Source organism: Phyllostomus discolor, chromosome 3 (genome assembly GCF_004126475.2).
Source record: "Phyllostomus discolor isolate MPI-MPIP mPhyDis1 chromosome 3, mPhyDis1.pri.v3, whole genome shotgun sequence".
Taxonomy (NCBI): domain Eukaryota; kingdom Metazoa; phylum Chordata; class Mammalia; order Chiroptera; family Phyllostomidae; genus Phyllostomus; species Phyllostomus discolor.
In genome coordinates, this window is record NC_040905.2 from 172424780 (window position 1) to 172444149 (window position 19370).

Sequence of the window (19370 nt, forward strand, 5' to 3'; positions counted from 1 at the left end):
GTGTTGAATTCAAACAGAAAATTCTGAAACGTGGTTTGAGTGTATAAAGTGATGTGCCACCATTTGGAAGAGTAAAGCTACGCTGTATTTTATTATTTCGCTGCACAAATAATATGTCATCTTTGCTACCTAGCATGTTGATACGATGTTGGTAACTGTAATTAAGGCTACATAATGCACCTTTGTTGGTAATCTGCACATTAACTTTTTGAAGAAAGGTCAAAGAGATGTTACTCGACTGGTCAGCATCAGAGATGATGGAGAATCAGATGCTTCACTCCAGTCCTGCTCTTATTTGCAGAAATGAGCACTTGGTCTTCTCCCCTATAATGCAAAGGAAAAGGGGAATAGGGTAAATGCATTTGATTCTACCAAATAAAACTTGCTCTCTGGAAATGGCACCTGATTTTCCTTCAAGATTTTGTTTTATACCATTGTGCTCTATGAACTCATATTCATTTACTATGTGTTAACTTAAAATCTTTCAATTTGTATTTATTGACTATTGGATATATGAGCTTATCTTCCTGCTCACTTATAAAAAAGATATGAATCACATCAGTTAGAGATTTTACTTTTATTCTTTTGTCTGGTGGATGATTCACTGAAACATCTGTGTGGGGACAAGAAACCCTGACAGCAGACGCCTTGGTCATTGCTTAATCTAGGGTCTCGTATCCGAAATACACCCTTGTCCCATCAGTGTTCAGGTCTGCCTTCAAATATGCCAGGTTTAAAACTATTTTCTGCAGATGAGAAATGTTGCTTTCTTCATGCTGCTCTTTGCATGACAGTGTCAGTTTTGTTACACTTCGGGGTATTTTGTTGTTGTTGTATAAGTACCTAAATTTATACATAACTTTGCATGTGGTTTCACACTTAAAATCCATCTTCAAAGTAGAATTAAAATGACAGTTGCACTATTTGACTATTGTCTCTATACCAGATATAATTAGTTAATGAAGAGGATTCCATTTGGAGTAGTTTTGCAATTTTGCCACAGTCTTAAGGCCCCTCAAATTCTATTAGAGAGTCTGTCATTGACATTTTCTTTGGCCTTTGAGGAAGCCAATGAAAGCTTTTGTACTTGGTTTTTTAAAATGTGGGTGACGAATACCAAACATAATGAAAGGGCTAAGTTGAATGAGAAGTACTTTGATAATGGAAAACACCAAACCTAAAGACTCTTAAAAGTATATTTTCAAACACCATGGCTTTCTATTCACTGATATGAGGATGAAGATGTAGAACTATGTTGGGAATTAGAATGCTGTTTTGGGGCTGGGGATAATTAAATTACCTTGAGTGGGCTAGAGAAAACGTATGAAGGACTTTGTGACAAACTTATCACTAGTCTGCTTGAATTTGACCTCCTAAATCTTAAAATTTGTAATCAGTTGCTTCAACATGGGAACTAATGACAGAAATCTGAACTGATTGCAGTTATTGAGGTCCCTTCAACCCTCTGGTCATTAATATACACTATAAAAGCCAAGCATATAAAATATGATTTTTTAAAAGATTTTACTTATTTATTTTTAGAGAGGGAAGGGAGGGAGGAAGAGAGAGAGAGAAACATCAATGTGCGGTTGCTGGGGGCCATGGCCTGCAACCCAGGCATGTGCCCTGACTGGGAATCGAACCCACAACACTTTGGTTCACAGCCCGCACTCAATCCACTGAGCTACGCCAGCCAGGGTTTGATTTTTAACAATATGCAAAAGCCTGTGTACTTGACAGAAAATTGGTCTCTCTTTTTATGTGATCACCTGACAAAACTCGATTTTATGAATTCTAATGAGGCTGGACTCCCTGGGTGTTTTTAAAATTCTTTCAGCACCTGAGTCTGGCTCTTCTTACTGGTAGCACGTCTTGATATTTTGTGGTTGCAGCTGATATTTTAGGCAGAGATGAAAATCATCAGGCCCTGGATCCGGTGATCACAGAGGGCGATCGATGCAGGCCAGTGCCGCCTTCAGGGCAACAGCGTGTTGTGACTGGAAAGTAATGAACGGGTTTCTTGGAATCATTAACTGGATGCTGAGTCCAGTTTCAAAATAAGGTACCCACAAACGATTTAAACTGAGACAGTCCTATCAGAATATTCTCTCTCACCCTCTCTCTCTCTCACACACACATGCATACACACACATTCTCTTACAGAGACTTTTAAATTCAATAGTCATTTTCTTATTTGAGGTTTTGTATTTATTTAAAACAAACAAACAAAAAAAACTCAGCATATTGTTTCAGAGCCTGGGCTCCAAAGTCAAACACTCGGGACTGAATTCCCCCAGCTTTATGAACAAATTTATCTGGTAATCTACATACATTCTTAATCAACTTTATTGGAGTAAATTATAGATAGTAAAGCACTACTTTAAGTGTATGATTGTACATACATCCATATAACCATCACCACAATTGAGGTGTAGAACATTGTCAGCCCCCAAAGTTCCTTTGTGCCCCTTTCTCACCTTTAGCCCCTCACCCCACCCTGTGCAACCAGACACACTTTCTGTCACTGTAGATTAGGTTGTCTTTTGTAGACTTTAGGTAGAATCATCTTAAACTGGCTTCTTTGTCTCATATGATATTTTCAAGGTTTATACATGTCCTTAAGTATGTGAGTTGGCTCCTTTCTATTGCTAAATAGTATTTCATTGTAGGACTGTACCACAATTTGTGTCCTTACTTTTTCATGGGAGGGTTTATTGTTTCCAATTTGGGGTTGTTGTAAAACCGGTGTGAATAATCACGCACAGGTATTTGTGAGGACGAATTACAACTTTTTAAACATCAGACAGTTGAAAAAGGGTCCTCTAATTTAACAGAGACGCTGAGGGGCGAGGGAGCCATCCTCCGGCTGTCAGACAGAGAGCACGGCAGGCCAAGGAAGAGCTTGGTGGCCGTCGTAGCTGGGGTGGTGTGGACACGGGGAAGAGGGAGGAAAACAGTATCACACACAGAATGTGGCAGTTCTTCATTCCTAGCATACACTCAGGTCAGTGATCGTCTGCGTGTCATGCATCATTCTCATCCAAAATTTAGTATCGGGTTAATGAACAGTTAATGTTCTGTAAGATTGTTGTATGGTAAAAAATGAACATATGCATGTATAGATATGCAGAGATCCGTGGCCATTAACACACTGGGTGTAGCTTAGAGAAATGAAACTAGTTCCCTATTACTCTCAAATGTTAGACTTACTACTGTATATTCTCACATTCCTTGGAACACTTCTGTTCTGGCCTTTGTGGTCTCTTTTATCTAATTGGGGTTATAGTTTTCATTTGTCACTAGTCTTAGTCGATGATTCTGGTTAAAGGGTTAACTTCCTTAGTTTCAGTCTCTGTTTTTCTATAAAACTGCTTAGATTTCAATAAACAATAAATGGGCTCAAAAGTATCAAAAATTTTGGGGGAGAATGGGTAGGGTTTACAGGAACAAATTTGGAGGACACATGGACAAAAACTAGGGGGAGGGTGGTAATGGGAGGGAAGTGGGGAGGGATGGGTGGGTGGGCTGGAATGGGAGTAAAAGGGAGAAAACTGTACTTGAACAATGATTAAAATAAAATTAAAGAGGAAAAAAAGTATCAAAAAAATGTAACCTGCTGATCACGAATGAATTACATTACTGTCACCTACAGAACCTAGGTCAGAAACATAAACAAACATAAGTGGATGGAAGACGTTCGAGAACTTCAGGTCTACTCTCGGGAACCGAAGCTTGTCTGAAATAGTTTCTAGCATGGTTACTCAGTTTCAACAGACACAGTGTGTTGTTTATTGGCATTTCTTGGAGGACTGGGGACCAGCACTGGAGGAGACAGCTCTGGTGAGAGCCACGGGCAGGGCAGGGGAAGAGGGCCCAGTGCAGAAAGGGCAGGTATGGTGTGACGAGGAAAGTGGTTTATAAGAACTGACAGCAGAGTGACTTGAATCCTAGAGTGAGGAGTTCTCTGCTGGTTTGAAACATTTCTGAGCCGTTGCTGTGACTTTGAGAAAGTGAGTTGGATTACAGTAATGACTTTCAAGCAAGCAGATTCTAGTTGCTTGTCTGATGTCAGAAAGAGTTTCATTCCTTAAACTGACAGTGTAAATCCAGTGGTCCTATGATATGCGCTCCCAAATGACAGGTCTGCAAGGAATTGACTTGCTAAAACGGATAAAAATCCTCTTGCCATGGTCATTGTATGTGATCTCGGTTCGCAATTACGTATTTCTGACTTAAGGACTGTAGCAGTCAGCGAAATTTGCTATCACCTCGTGGCCACCTCCTAAATGAGAAGAGTTATACAGAGTTGGGATATATAAGCATCTTTGCTAAATTCTTTTTTTTCCAAAGCAGAGAAAGAAGTGCTTTTTGAAATAGCTTTCTAATAAACCCAGGCAAAGGGTGTGGTGACATTATTGCTTCTTGAAAAATGTCAAGACAGAGATTATTCTTTGAGAAGGCTTCACAAAATTTCCTTCGACCAAAGTTTCTTCGCTGGTTGTTACCATTCACTGTGACCTTCAGGAAGCCACTTAACGTCCAATATTTGAATTATTTTTCACATACGGTTGCAGTCTGTGTGTTTGCCAGCCGATTTTGCAGAGATGTAAAAAAGGCAGGTAATGTAATTCTGGCAGACCTCTTGAGTTGCCATAAGACTGTTGCAGGTTGTGGGACAAAGGCATGCCCAGTTTAAGAGTTCCTTTTTCCCTTCTTTGAGGTTTGCCTGCATGTTCTTTTGCTTGGCCATGAAGCAAACTTATAATCATCTGTAGTCCTAGGAAGCTGCACTGCTTTTCTGAACCCGCCAGAGGCTACAATGTGTATGTTTTCTTAATATACTGTTTGAGATGGTTTTGTCTGGAAATCGTTTGCTTCTTTTCATCTTTTACCCTCAGAAGTATCTTCAGAGCCAAGGCAAAGGCTGTATGTCCAGCTTTGTTCTAGAATTCAATATCGTGCATCTCAGAAACTTAAAACCCCCATTGAATTCCAGCCACATAGGATGAAAGATTCAGAGGAGATGATTCAAAATGCCAAGAAATGTCTAGGAGTCTATAAGAGGGCTGCCGTGGCTGGTTGCACTGAAATCAAGCTTGCGATCCACTCACCGAGCCATGTGCCCTGGAGTGGGGTGAAGTCCTCCTTAAGGAAAAAGGAGTCTTTCTCTAATTCACACTATTCCCACCTGAGTAGCCCTGTGTGCGTGGAACTCGGTGGTAATTTCTCCCACAATTATCAAAAGCCCAGGCATATTTTTAAAGGTATCTGTTGAGAGATGGTTTTGTTCACTTTAACCTTTACTTATTGCTTCGACCTTGACACACACAGAAACTGTTAGCCAAGTAGCTCAGCATTATTCAAGTTAAATAGAGTTTTCCAGTATCTGTGATGATTTCATCACTTTCTTTATCGCCAGCTCTCTAGACAAAATTTGAGGTTAAACCTTAGAGTTTGAAGTGTGTGAGAGTGCTTAGCACAAATCTATCGTTCTTTTCAGATTCTTTTTACATTCTCCCTTTGTTATGACCAAAGATGGTTGAAGATTCATGAATTCAAATGTATAATTTTTTCACTGGGGCCAGTAGACCATTTATGTTTGGGGTGCAGAGGCCTTGCAAATACCGACTTCTGCAGGCTGCACAAGCACAAACACCAGGCCATGGTGAGCAGGCTTCACTGGAAGCGTCTGGGGTTCTCATCAGGCTGTCTTGGGAAGGTGCTCCCTGCAGACCATCGTTTCCTCCAAAGAATAGGGCTTTCCACGGGAAAGGGGAAAATGTGACCCAGGTGCGTGGGAGGAGCTCTGTTACTCAAGTTAGTGTGTGCGTGTCAGTTTGGACTCTGGCGTCCACATTCCCAGCACAGGCTGCAGTGCCCATTTGGTGTGGCCCAGCAGGGACATGGGGCTGTGACTTGCTGTGACCACACGGCACCGTGGGGAATGGGCACTGCTCTGGCTTTGAAAGCTGGGCAGGGGCAATAAGGTAGCCCAATGAACAAGAGATGAAAGCACCTAAAAAGTGTCGTGATTACCTCTTTTTAAAGCACAATGTTACTAAGCATGTCTTAGCCATCCCTTTTTTCTCTCCAGAGAGATCTATATATTGGTGCCAGTGTCTATAATATAAACCAGAACCAAAGATTCAAAAGAAATCCTGAAAATTAATCCTGCCTCAGTCCTACGCATGACTTCCTAAGGCCACTGCGTCTAGCGAGGTACAGTTACATGCCAGGCAGTTGCTTTGCAGAATCCATCTGGATCCATCTTCTGTGAAATAAATAGGTCCAGACTTGTCTTTTTCCAAGACTCACAATTCATACTCCTTACACATGTTCACATCTTGCTAGCTGTAGGCATTTTAAAGCAATTTAACTTCTATCACACATCCCAATAATGGCTTCAGCAGACTTCATTTGATGGTGTTTTACCAGAAGACAAGGTACACCCATAAGTTTCTAGAGTCATCTTTGAAAGGGCCAAAAAGAAGGACATTGTGATTGCTGCTGGATATCAACAAATGGGAAGCTTTCCGGGCCACTCTGTGCTACCCTTGCTTTCGTGCACGCCCACTTAGCTCTCATAAAATGAAATAGCTAAGCATGAGCAGAACACAAAGTATCTTTTCCATATTAATAAGATCTCCACACTCAGGAAAAATCCCTGATAGAAATGACTAAAGAAGGTCATTTCTCAGCAAGAATAGGGAGAAGGGTTACGGGCCAGATGTTAAATTTCCTTCCAAAGGAAAGAAATATATTTCTTTTTCTGCACAGGATACTTTAATGAGTTTTGAAGGACAGAGCAGATTTTAGACAGCTGATCTGAGGAAAAACAAACAAACAAACAAAAAAGAGGATAAGAATGCTTCACCGTTCATTTGTGAGATATGGATAAATACCTGAAATGATTTGCCCTCTTTACCACCTTGTTCTTTTGATTCTAATACTTGATTTGAGAAATGAGTTGAGATAAACACAGTGTGTCTTCTAGACAACAGTAACCAATGGGTACATATATAATACAAGGAGATTCTGAGTACTTGGGATCGAGTCCCTGTGAGTTTGGGTGAGTTCTTCTTTTTTTTTTTAAGATTTTTAAAATTTATTTTTAGACAGAGGTGAAGGGAGGGAGAAACAGAAGGAGAGAAACATCAGTGTGTGGTTGCCTCTTGTGTGCCCCCTACTGGGGACCTGGCCTGCAACCCACGCATGTACCCTGACTGGGTTTCAAACCAGTGACTGTTTGGTTTGTAGGCCAGTACTCAATCACCTTAGCCACACCAGCCAGAGTTGGGTGAGTTCTTTTAAGGTTCCAAGACTTAAGTTTTTTTCAGCTCTAAAATGTGAATATTATCTTGTCAATAGGACCATTATAAAGATTTCATTAGGTAATATGTAATAAAATACAAATGTAAGATACTATTTTTACCTCCCCCAAAAAAAGTTTCTACCAGGCATCTTATTTTGGGAAGCGTGCTTGATACGTTAATTCACTTCACCTGTAAAAGATTAGACAAAATGGATTTAAATAGATTAAATGGAAACTTCAGTGTCTTTACTATTGCCAACATTTTAACTAAACATGACTTTGTATCTCAGCTCTGTCAGACCCTTATTCGGCATTAACAGTGCATAGAACCTAATTCTGACTAAAGTGCATCCAAAAAAAGGATATATCTAGGCCAAATTGTGCCTGAAGAGTGCAGGATGATATATCCATATGTTAATTATGAGAACTGTATCTTTTAAAATATCTTGATAAGAGAAGCAAAAATGTGTGTGACGTGAAAAGGTGTTGGCGTGAAGGAAGCGTGTGTGGGAATCATGCCTGCAGCGACGCTGCCCCTGTGGTGGAGATGACCGCCTTGTCAACCAGCTTTATTGGCGGGTCATCTGGTAGGGTGCTAGGTCGCCCTAATGCCCTCAGGAAGTGGTTCTCAAAGTAGGGTCCCTGGAACAACAATATCAGCATCACCCAGGAACTTGTTAAAATTGAAAATTCTGGAACCTACCTGAAAACTGCTAAGCAGTGGGACTTAGCACTTGTGTGCTTTCACAAATCCTCTGGGCGATTCCAATGCACCTCAGGTCTGGGAACCACGGACCCAAGTCATCATCCACTGTATGTAATGAATGAAGTTCCTTCGAGCACCTTTGAATGAATGGTGCTAAGGAAGTACCATCTTTAGAGGAAATTAAAAAAAACAGTTTTGCAAATCCGTGGGGTTCAGGGGGCCTTGTTTGTTTTTTAGTCAGGTAATGAATCCCAGTTGTGAAAGGTGTTCTCAAAACTTCCCATTGCTTGTCAGTCACCCTGTCATTTGTTCCCAGCAACGCACACTCTTCTTTCTGTCAGACCGTTAATCCTCTGTTTTCAAACTTCGTATCCCCGTCTTGGCGTGGGGGAGGCAAACCTTTCCATTATCTTCCTGCCTTAAATCTGTTCTTCCTTACACAACTAAAAATTTCCAAGTCGTCTAAATGAGCTGCTTCCATTTCCTTACTGTTCAGTCCCTCTGTAATTCTCTGCAATTTCTCCCCCCACTTCCACCTTTGAAGTGAAATTACTCTTTGAGACTTGCAACCATTACTTGCCAAATCAGAAGGCTGCTGCTTGTTTGTCTCTGGGATTTTATGCTTTTGATCTACCCAGTCCAGATCTCCTTCCTTGCCTTTTGTGATGCAAACCTATAGCCTGTTCCTCCCTGACACTGACTGATTCTTTTCTACCATTCCTTTTCCCTCAGCCAGGCCCTGCGGTCAGTTGCTGAGGCGGCTGCGACACCCAGAGCAGGGGCACCTCCTGCTTGCTCTCTCCAGCAAGTGAGCTCTGCCTCCCGCACACATCCTCTTAAGTTCACTGCTTTTCTTTCACATCCCTGCCTTCCTTCCCATTACAAATACCACCTCCTTATTAATGGTTTTCAGCTCTACATATTCAACACCAACTTCATCTATTACCAATCTTGAATCTCTGTGCGAGGCTCTTCCTAAGATGTTTAAAACTCGGAACTTCCAAAACAATCTAGGAACCGTCTTTTACAAAACACCTTTCTCAAACTTTGTAGAATACCAGTTAAATGATGTCCTTTCCTTGATCCTTGGCCACTTGTTACCTCCAGTGAAATCCATCCCTGGGGTCCCAGGCCCCCACCTCTTCCCTGAAGAAGGCCCCGTGTCCTGTTCCCCGTAGTCACCTCCACAAATCCAACTCTTAAGAATGTAAGAACCATCTCAAGTCTTATTTCTGCTAAGAGCATATACTGTCCTCATTAATGGCCTATGTTTCCAAGATTTTACAGAAATTTCCTTCTTGTTGCCCCTTAAGCCAAAAAACTACTTGAGTTTTAGGTAAATGAAAAGGAATGTTATGGTAAGGTGATAAGCCTCATGCAGTACTTGAAACTTCTCAGGATAAGTGTTAGCTTTTCTCTCACTGAAATGGTGACATTCTCAGTTGCAAGGAATAACTTCATTTTTGCTGTCACTCTTCTTTGTGATCATCATACCAACAGCAAGTATTGGTTCCATTTCAGGTGAGCCGTAGTTGTGTGGATGGATGAAAAATAACCTTATCTTTGCACCACTGTTAACCACTGAGTATGAAAAGGCACTCACCTGAAATAAATATCAGCTAGATTTTCTATTTCTTTCTATTATGAGAATTTAAGGAAAAAACAGAAATAAGGGTAAATTAAATGAAGAATTATTTTAAAAGTGAATAATTCAGCCCTGGCTGGTGTGGCTCAGTTAGTTGGAGCATCGTCCCATAAACCGAAAAATCATGCATTTGATTCCCAGTTAGGGCACATGCCTAGGTTGTGGGTTCAGTCCCTGGTCATGGGTGCATATAAGAGGCAACTGATCAATGTTTCTCTCCCTAGCTCTTTCCCTCCCATCCCCTCTCTCTAAAATCAATAAGCATGTCTTATTGATAAAAGGATAAAAAAAAAGTGACTGGTTCACAAATAAGAATTTGGCTGCTCCCAACCTGGTAACTGTCTGTTCAGGCTATACACAAAGATCTGGACTGGGGAGTTGACATGTGGTCAATCTCATCTTCAGTCAGCTTTCCCCAAAGGCCCTTACAGTATACTTTTTATCTTGTTCTCACCTCCGTCCAAATAAGCTTCGTTTCCTAAACACAAGCACAGTTGTGATCTGCATATGTCCTGTGATCCATGACTAGGTCTCCCCAAGTTGATAAAATAGATTTCCTACCTCCATTCAAGAAATATTAGTCAATTACCTTAAGCAAAGTTCTTGCTTGTTATAACCATATTGGAAGCAAATAAAAGAGGAATGTCCAGAGAAAATAATCTGATACTGCTTTTCTTACAATGGAAGGAGGCCCTTTAGAGAAGGCAGGCGTATTTCCTTATCTTAATTCTGAAAATGAAAAAAAATAGTAAATATATTTTTAAAATATGTGTGTGTGTATATATATATATATATAATAGAGTATATATGCATCCATGTATAAGGAAGTCCATTGTACATGGAAAAGATGGACTGAGCAGTGTTTTCCTACAATCTCCTTAATTCGTCTCTGCAAGGACAAGCCTGTCTGACTACCTACAGCTGCAGACCAAACCCATCCCGAGAGGAGCTTTGAAGTATAGACCCCGCAGACAGCCAAGTATCAGTGTCTGGAAATCGTCCACATGCAAATCCTCAGTAGCGCTGTTGACGGCTGGCACATTTGGACCTGGCTGGAGTTGTTACTAGGGCCGAGGTTTTAGAAAGAGCAAGGGAAAAATAAAAACAAACAGGCAGAAGAAGGCAGGTGCCGGCTGTCCCGTTTTCCTGCCCCGAGGGAGTCTGCATTCCGCACTGTGCTGCAGCAAGAGCATGGCGGCTGTCACTCTGATGCTCTAAGCAGCTTATTCTTTGCCTTTCACTCAGAATCTAAGGGGGTACCTAGTGAAGAGATGGAGGCTGGAGAAAGGGAGTGAGGAAAGGGATGGGCAATCCTGGAAGCAGCTTGGCTTTCATCTGCCTGAGGTTTGGGTGAAGAAATACTGACACAGGAGACCGAAGAGCATTACTTTCCACTTTTCATCTTTATGAATCTTCCATTTTATGTTGTGGCATTTAGCAGTTTAATTTTACTTTTAAAAGGCAGCACTCGTGTGTTTATGTTAAGCATGTGGGACAGGGTGGCCCCAGGAAAGTGTCACAGGCCCGCTCACGTTTCACCCCCTCCTGCTAGTCTGCACTTTCGGCCGGCCGGCCGGCCGGTGTGATTAATAGGTGGGGAGGCCCAGGGTCCCTGGTGGGAGCTGTTATTTCAGAGCAGGTGGTTCGGTGTACCGAGGATCAAAGAACCCAGAGCTGCGAGGGGGACGGCACAGGTGCAGGAGCCTTTTGATCTCAGGCTGGAGTTTCTACCCACCCGCAGATCGCAGATCGAGCAGCCCCCTCAAGACAGGAATTTGCATGACTGCCTTTTAGTCTGGCGGCTTACTTGTAGGTGGATGAGAATAACCGCAGCCTGACGGAGGGCAAAGGACACAAGAATCCTGGTGCACTTTTAGTGCTCCCCAGGTTTGCTGTCACCCCCTGATTCCCAGTGATGCCCGTCCCCTGCTGAGCCCTCACCCATACACCACCCACTCCAGGGCTGCTGGTTTCCTTGCTGCCCAGTGAACCATAGGTAGGCTTTTTCATTATTTAACCAGAAGGCTCTGTCCTGGCCCCTGGAATGTTCTGAAGCCCACACATGCTCCAAAGTGCAAATGAAATAGTAATCACTTCCCCCTGTTAGGTCATCTCACCTGAGTGCTCGGTTGGCTAATGTTTATTGAGTACTTTGTACACCAGGCTCTTCTAGGCTTCTTCACGTCCATTGTCTTTTTTACTGGTTTCTCACACTTTTAAAGTCTTCTTTTATCCTGACAGTGATTACACAGTTAGTGCTTTTAATTATTTCTTAGTGGAATCATGAAATTATTCTTGTCTCATCCCCTGCCTGAGAACACAAATCATCTTTCTCTTTCTGGTGGCTCCTCATTGTGTTAAATACATAGCGGTAGGTGCTCCACAACCCCCATGAGAGATATGATACAGGATGTTAGCTGCTCATCGTGGTAAAGTGTGTTGACATTGACACTTCCCTTAACCAAATAATTAAACCAGATTTATTGACCCTTTTCCACAGTTTGGTGATTATGTGCATCTTAGTGAACATGCATCTAAGTTAAGGATGCCTGTAATCCCTCTAGTTACTAGCTCGTCAATACGGAGGGACAGGAGCTCTGCACCACCCCCAACAGCATCATGGCAGTACCGACTTGGTTCCACGTGGGGCGGCCACTCTTCTGGCTTGCCCGTGAGTGAGGGGCTTCCTGGGACGCAGGACTGTCAGGACTAACGCCAGCACAGCTCAAGACAGACCCAGGCATCAGGCACGCTAGTTGTAAGAAATGGCTTCCTCAGTGGAAGGAATTGGTGAGACTTTAATACTAAATACTCAGTCATAGATGGCTGTCACTTAATTGCATTTTTCAGCTACAGGTAAAATTTTATATTTCTCATAGGCTCCTTGAGCAGAGTTTTTGTTGCCTCCTCACCCTGCTTTACACTGGGTACTGCATAACACTGTTTGTGCATCTGACAGCTGGTAGCACAAAGGCTTCTGGAAACTTAAATGCTTTTTTAAAATCCTTTTTAAGCCAATTCCTTTATTATATATACATTGCTTTTTAACAGTCATTTTAGAGTCATTATGAAATGTCCATTCAGTCTAATATTTAAAAAGGAAAAAAAGACTTAAAGTAGCTGGCTCCAGTGAGCCCACTAAAAGAGATGAAAATATACCAGATTTCCCTGCTTATCGCTTCCTGTACTCAGAAAGTTTTAATTTTTTTCTGCTGAGCTTTCTAGATTTTCTTTAAAATTGAGTTTTTTGTCCTCCTAGCTAGAACTGTTATTTAAATTAACTGTGTCTGCTTTCCCGCTATGCCGTCATTTGCTTGTGTGCTTGCTTAATGATTAGTTCCTCTCAGCACTTCCGATCTCATCAGAAAATGAAAATACACCTGGCAGAGAACAATCTCTACTTTCCTGCCTTTTCTTGCTCCTCTGACTGGTCCAAGCAGATGCTTTCAGATACCTCTGAACAAAAACTAGCTATACTTCTTACGTAAGACAATTCCACATTTTTTTATAGCTTATCTGCATAAACAGTCATGCAGCCTAATAGAACAAATACAGTGTTATGCAAGTTTTTCAGATTCCATTTATTAAGTTTGCCCAACATCATTCTACCAAGAAATAAGTTTTACTTCCTGAAATATGCTTCAATAATATAGCGTTGATTGTTAATTACTCTATATGCAAGCCTCAATATCTCTCCGAATATTGATTTTTGAATCTTACCTAATGTTAAAACTACGACTTCCATGTTTGCTGCCAACACACTTAGGAATGAAAAATTCTGTTTGAACTGGTTCAACGCCTGCCATGCCAGCGCTGCAGTATTCTAATGTCACGGAATTTTGTACTTGACTCAGTGTATGCCTGGGGAGGGCTCCACGTGATCAGCATAAAGTGATGTTCAGGCTCAGGTTTTGCTCTGAGCTCGGCCTGAGAAATGTGCATAAATAAAGCTACTTTCGTTGTGGAATGGCCACATTGCAATCAGTTGTTTGCATGGTACATTTGCTATTATCATCAATTTCTAAAATGTGAATATAGGCTCTCTAGTGGAATAAATTTTTTTCAGTGTTAAAGATGACTTTATAGGAGTCAGTAATAAAAAGAATATACCTCCATTGTCCCTTATAATTCTCTTGTAAACACTTTATGGCATTTAGTGAGTTAAATAAAATTTCTCTTATCAGTTGTGTTCTGTTCATTCACTTAGTGCTCTCTGTGGCCACTGGAGGGCGATCATACTCCTCATGGCCCATTATGGTACGGGTGTGAGGGGCCAGACACACAACCCAAATGACCACCAAGAGAAAGATCCGTGTTTCTAACTTTGTAGGTCATTTAGAGTGAAAAGTTTATGCTATATAAAAAAAATCATTGTATGCCAATTGTAATTATATTTCAAAAAAAATTATTAGTGCCTCCAAACTAATAGCTATTCCCCCTGTTGAAACCATGGGGTGGTTTGTTTTTTTTAAGATTTTATTTGTTTTTAGAGAGAGGGGAAGAGGGATAAGGAGTGGGAGAGAAACACCAGTATGAGAAACATCGATTGGTTGCTTCTTGTATGTGCCCCAACCAGGGACTGAACCCACAACCCAAGCATATGCCCTGACTGGGAATTGAACCAGCAACCTTTCTCTTTACAGGACAATGCCCAACCAACTGAGGCACACTGGTCAGGGTGACACCATGTTTTTGAAAGAGTTTATCTGCCCAACACATTCATTGTGTAATTATTTTCTCATTACTGTTTACCAAAACCCAAATAAGTGTCAATCAGAAAACATGGGGTTGATATATTGCCAGCAACTACCACCACCCCCTAAAAAAGGAAAAAATTTACTTCATTTTCTTAGGCTCTGCATCATGATTGTGGACAGACGTGTAATTTCCAGTATTTTAAAATACTAAAAATCTCCATCACTCACTCAAGTGTTTGTTGATCTAATCTAATTCTCTCATTTATGAATATTTTAGTAATATACATTTTTTCTGTTGATTTGCCAGTCTGTAGTCAGGTGAAATTAGTGAACCCCTTTTCTGAACACCTACTTTGAGTGTTGTGTGGATGGACAGTCTCTGTTGGGTAGGAGCTGAATTGGAAAAGGAAACAAATTTATGGCCTTCATAAAGACTCAAGGTGCTTTTCTGCTTAAGTCAAGTGGTTAACGGGCATGAAGTGTTTGTTGTATTTGGTGACTGTGTGTTAATTTATGTCCTAATGGTTGTCAGGCTGCCAGTTGGTGCAGTGGCGGGAACAGAGTGCAGCCAGCCGCAGCCCGGGCAGCCTGCTCTGCAGACCGTTCCAAGCCCTTGTCCTCCCCAGGCCTCTACGGACCCTCTTCCCCACCCACTCATACACCTGTCAAGTCTGTCATCTTTTCCCCCCTAAACTGAGATAAAACGATAAGACTTGCTGGTTGGAAACCACTTAACACTAGTCTGGGGGTGTTTGTGGACTGTGTTGAGTAAGAGAGCCTGCCATAGCCTCTTTGGCAACAATTTCAGTGCCCCCACAGGAAAAAAAAATCCCTTAGACTATTTGTGATGAGATGATGTAGGCTGTGGTTAAGTCATGAGTGAGAACACAGGATTTACATGAACTTTAACAAAAGACCTCGACCATTGGTTTCCTTAAGCCCAAACAATAATATGGGCACTCTGTCTCCTATTTAACTAAGGAGGCAAAATTGCTTTCACAGAATTGATAATAGCAATTACTAATTTGTGATGAGGTTATCAGTGAGTTTTATTTTCTTCTTTTCTGGATGTATTTACAAGTCATTATGGTGAACATGGAGTGCTTTTTAATCAAGAAAAAAATCATTCATAATGTAAGTTGCAAAAGTCCATGTATTAAAATCCTACTTAAATTTTTGCTATAGCAATTTTATTCAGTATGTTCTGACTAGCTGAACCTGATATTATAATAATGAGCTCTCCCATTTGTATAGTTCTTTACACAGATTTTCTCATGCGGGACATATACTTAATTTAGTAATGGTAATGGGATAGATAATAATACCACGAAATGAGGAAATTGTGGTTTAGATATTTTATCTTGTTGGCCAAGGTTATATAATTAGCAAATAGCAGAAATAGAGCAGTATTTCTGAATCCTGGGACAATTTTCTTTTTTTATATACTATAATATCTTTTTCCTTTTGTACATATAATGGTTTGCTCAATCCCATGAAACATATAAAGAAATATAAGACCCAGTTCCTGCCATCAGCAATTTATAATGCAGTTGGGGTAAAAATACATATGCTGAGAGAGTTAATTATCAATTCAGTTGGTGGCACAAGTAAAAAGTTCAGTGCATAATACAGTGCCGGCACATAGAAGGCACTCAAGAAATGATGGGTGGATGGTTGGGTGAGTGGGTGGATGGATGGACTGTTGTGTGGATGGATGGGCAGGAGGGCAGATGGATTGATAAATTAATTAGCAATACAACACTATAAAGGAGAACAGATGATTGAATTCAGTTAATTATCTGTTGATTTTCATAGGCCAGAGAATATTTTGAGAAAGAGAAGATAGACTAGCCTGGGCTTCAGGAACTTGTAAGAGTCTGACTCTTCACCTAGGAGTAGTGATGGAATTCCGGGCCAAGGGCCACACATGATGAGCAAAGGCAGGGAAACAGAAAGAGCATGATATGACCAGTAGCGTCATGTCTTTAGAAAAGAAATGCTTTTTCCAGAGCAAAAGCTCTGATGAGGAATTTGTTTTGAAAGTGGAGTGGTGATATATCATAGAACATCAAGCTGGAGTACTTAAATAATCGATAAGCCTGGGCAGCTATAGAAATGTTTTCATAAAGTAATGTCATAAGGAAAATGTTTTAAGCAACAGATCTGGTAGAAGTATGACTTTGTGTCAAATATAAAGACATGAGACAGTTTAATGTAAGGGGAATATTTGAAGTATTCAGCTGAGAGTATAATGTATTTCCAGAAAGAACTGTACACATTGATCTTGCTGTATCATCATTAAAATATTCCTATAGGTAATTGAAGTTTCTGAGACAATTATGTCAAATCTGTCTTTAGATCAATAGGTATTCTTATTGAGAACTAAAAGATTACATGTGAGGATAAGAATCTAGCATAAAAGTCTCAAAGTCTCCAGATATTTCATGTATAAAGTTTAATAAATTTTTCATATGCTAGAGGAAATGTAATAATTTGTGTTTTCTGGCATATTCAACCTAAATATTAGGCATGTCAGAAAATTGGTATTTCTTGCATGTAAGTTTTTATTGCACTAGGAGAAGTCATATGCATTGTCACTTCTCTTTAAACCTATTATTTTATCTTACAAAATTGATGATGTCATCACTTGAATACAAGTGGCTGACAGTGAGGCCTTTGAGCAAACTGTGGGTGAGACTCCAGCCCAACCACTGAACTGCTGGGCAATCCCAGCCAAGTTTCTCTCTGACCCTCAGTTTTTTCATCCGTGGGTGATGACAGTAATAACACTAACATCTTAAGGTTGTTGGGAAGATTAAATGTAAAAATATGCACTAGTGCCTGCCATGTAGTAACAATTCATAAATGATAGCTGTGTTACTAGTAATGATAATCAATAGTGATATATTCATCTTACTTTCTTGTTGTGATTGTTTACTTGTTTTATTTGTTTTAAAATCATTGCTCTAAAGAAAGCTAGGATCCCTTAGGGATGTGCCTGTGTTCTCTGCTAAATGAAATTATAACTCAATATATGTATCTTAGGTTGCTCATAACCACAGCAAAGCTGACCAGCCTCTTGCCTTTTGTAGTGAGCCATCTCTATGGATTCGGACTGATGGATGCAGAAGCCATGGTGATGGAGGCGGAGAAGTGGACCACTGTTCCTCAGCAGCACGTGTGTGTGGAGAGCACAGACCGACAAATCAAGTAATATTTGCTGCACACAGATAGCATGTCAGTGCCTTGAAACAGAACAGGCAGCACAAGTGCTCAGGGTAGCTCTGTGTCATACGTGGAAGCCAAAACCCTACATAGTTTGTCTAATGTAGTTATAAAATTCTAATAGAATGTCTGGGATGCTAAGCTATTAAATCCACACTAATAAGACCCAGGGGTCTTTAAAAGAAAAACATCTCTCAAAAGAGGATTTGGGGGAACCCTTGATGGGCATGCTTAAGGTTTCTACTCTGTCAGTATATCTATTGATGATACAAATATTCTCCATAAGTGAATATGCTCCAAAAAAAGCTAAACCATATGTCTGGAAACTTAACTACATATCATGTAGTTCTTCAGAGTGGTGGGAAATGCACAGTAATGAGATTGCAGTTTATGTAGGGATTTCGGGGCCCATTCCCATGTTTCAGCTGCACAGACTTGGAGGCCATGCTGACAAGTTGACAAAGGGATAGTGAGAAATGTGCTAAATCCAAAGAATAGGACTCATCTTTGTGATTTTATTAGTATTTTGCTTTTGGCTTTCTTTTTAGAGAGTTGACTCTCAGAAAAAATATTTACACACTTTGGTTGTGATGAAACTAGAGCCATTATAATTCTTGAAAAATTGTGAGGCAGAAATAATGAATTAAAAAAATTTTTTTGTATTCTGTGCTTTTGTGTCAAAGAATAACAGGAAAAGATAAAGGAGTGAAAAATTAACCAGTATTTATGGAACACTGATTAAGGGCCAAGCCGAGTTCTAGAAACTTCATGTGTGTTTTCTTATTAAAATTTTGTAAAAATTTGGGTATATTCCTACTTGACAAATGAGGAAATGAGATCAGTGGGAATATTTATCCATTCACAATTTATTTATCAGTTCAGCGACTATTTTTCTTGCACTTAATGAATATCAAGCACTAAGGTAGATATTGAGGATAGAAGGGGAATAAGAAATTCTTCCTGCCCTTGTGGAGTTTACAGTCTCGGGGCAGTTAAGCCAAAAAATATAAGTAAATAATTACAAATTACAGTAAGGTAGTGTTGGAAATTCAAAGGGCAGAAAATAAGAGGTGGAAGCATACTTTTTCCTGTAGTTCAGTGGCATCCTCAGAGAGTGAAATTTAACTTTTTACCATGAAGAGTCAGCAGCAAAAAAATACAAATAAATAAATAAAAAAAATTAAAGTGCTTGAGGCAGAGTGCTTTAAAGCCCTGAGGTGGAAAAACTGATTTATGCCAAAACTTGAACTGACACCAGCATGGCTACAGCCCGGCATTCAGGGGACAGCCACACAGGAGGAAGCAAGTGAAGAAAACAGGCATCTGTGGGTGAGGGTGTGTGCCCAGGGTTATAGAGCAAGGAAATGGTACACCAGGGTCCAACCCCAAGGCCATACTAACCCCCAAGTTCACTGTACCACTGTATCAGTGGCCCTCAAAGTGTATTCCATAGGTCAGCAACATCACTGTCACCTAGGAACTTGTTAGAAATGCTAATTAATCTACCCCACCCTTGCTGAATCAGGCCCAGCAATCTGTGTTTTAGCAATGTGAGATTCTCAAGTTAGATACCCACTTCCTGGGTGAAAATAAAAGACCATTACTTCCCCCTCTCCTCTCACTTACATCTTTCCCACTACCTAACCAGTGTGAATCCTTTAAATGAACCAGTCATTGGGTGATAGCACCGTGTGTTTTAGTATCCAGCAACCAGCTGCTTCCATTTAGCTCGTGTGATGTCATTCTAGGCCTGCAGGGTCTCTCAGCCGAGCTATACCACGCATC

At 40.6% G+C, this 19370-nt stretch overlaps 1 protein-coding gene across 1 annotated transcript in view; it reads left to right on the plus strand.

Moving 5' to 3' along the window:
- The window catches only part of PCSK5 (proprotein convertase subtilisin/kexin type 5), a 420656-nt gene that overhangs the window by 223271 nt on the left and 178015 nt on the right, over positions 1-19370 (plus strand). The window contains 1 exon segment of the mRNA XM_036021750.1: positions 17453-17570. Within this exon segment, the coding sequence (XP_035877643.1) occupies positions 17453-17570 (118 nt within the window).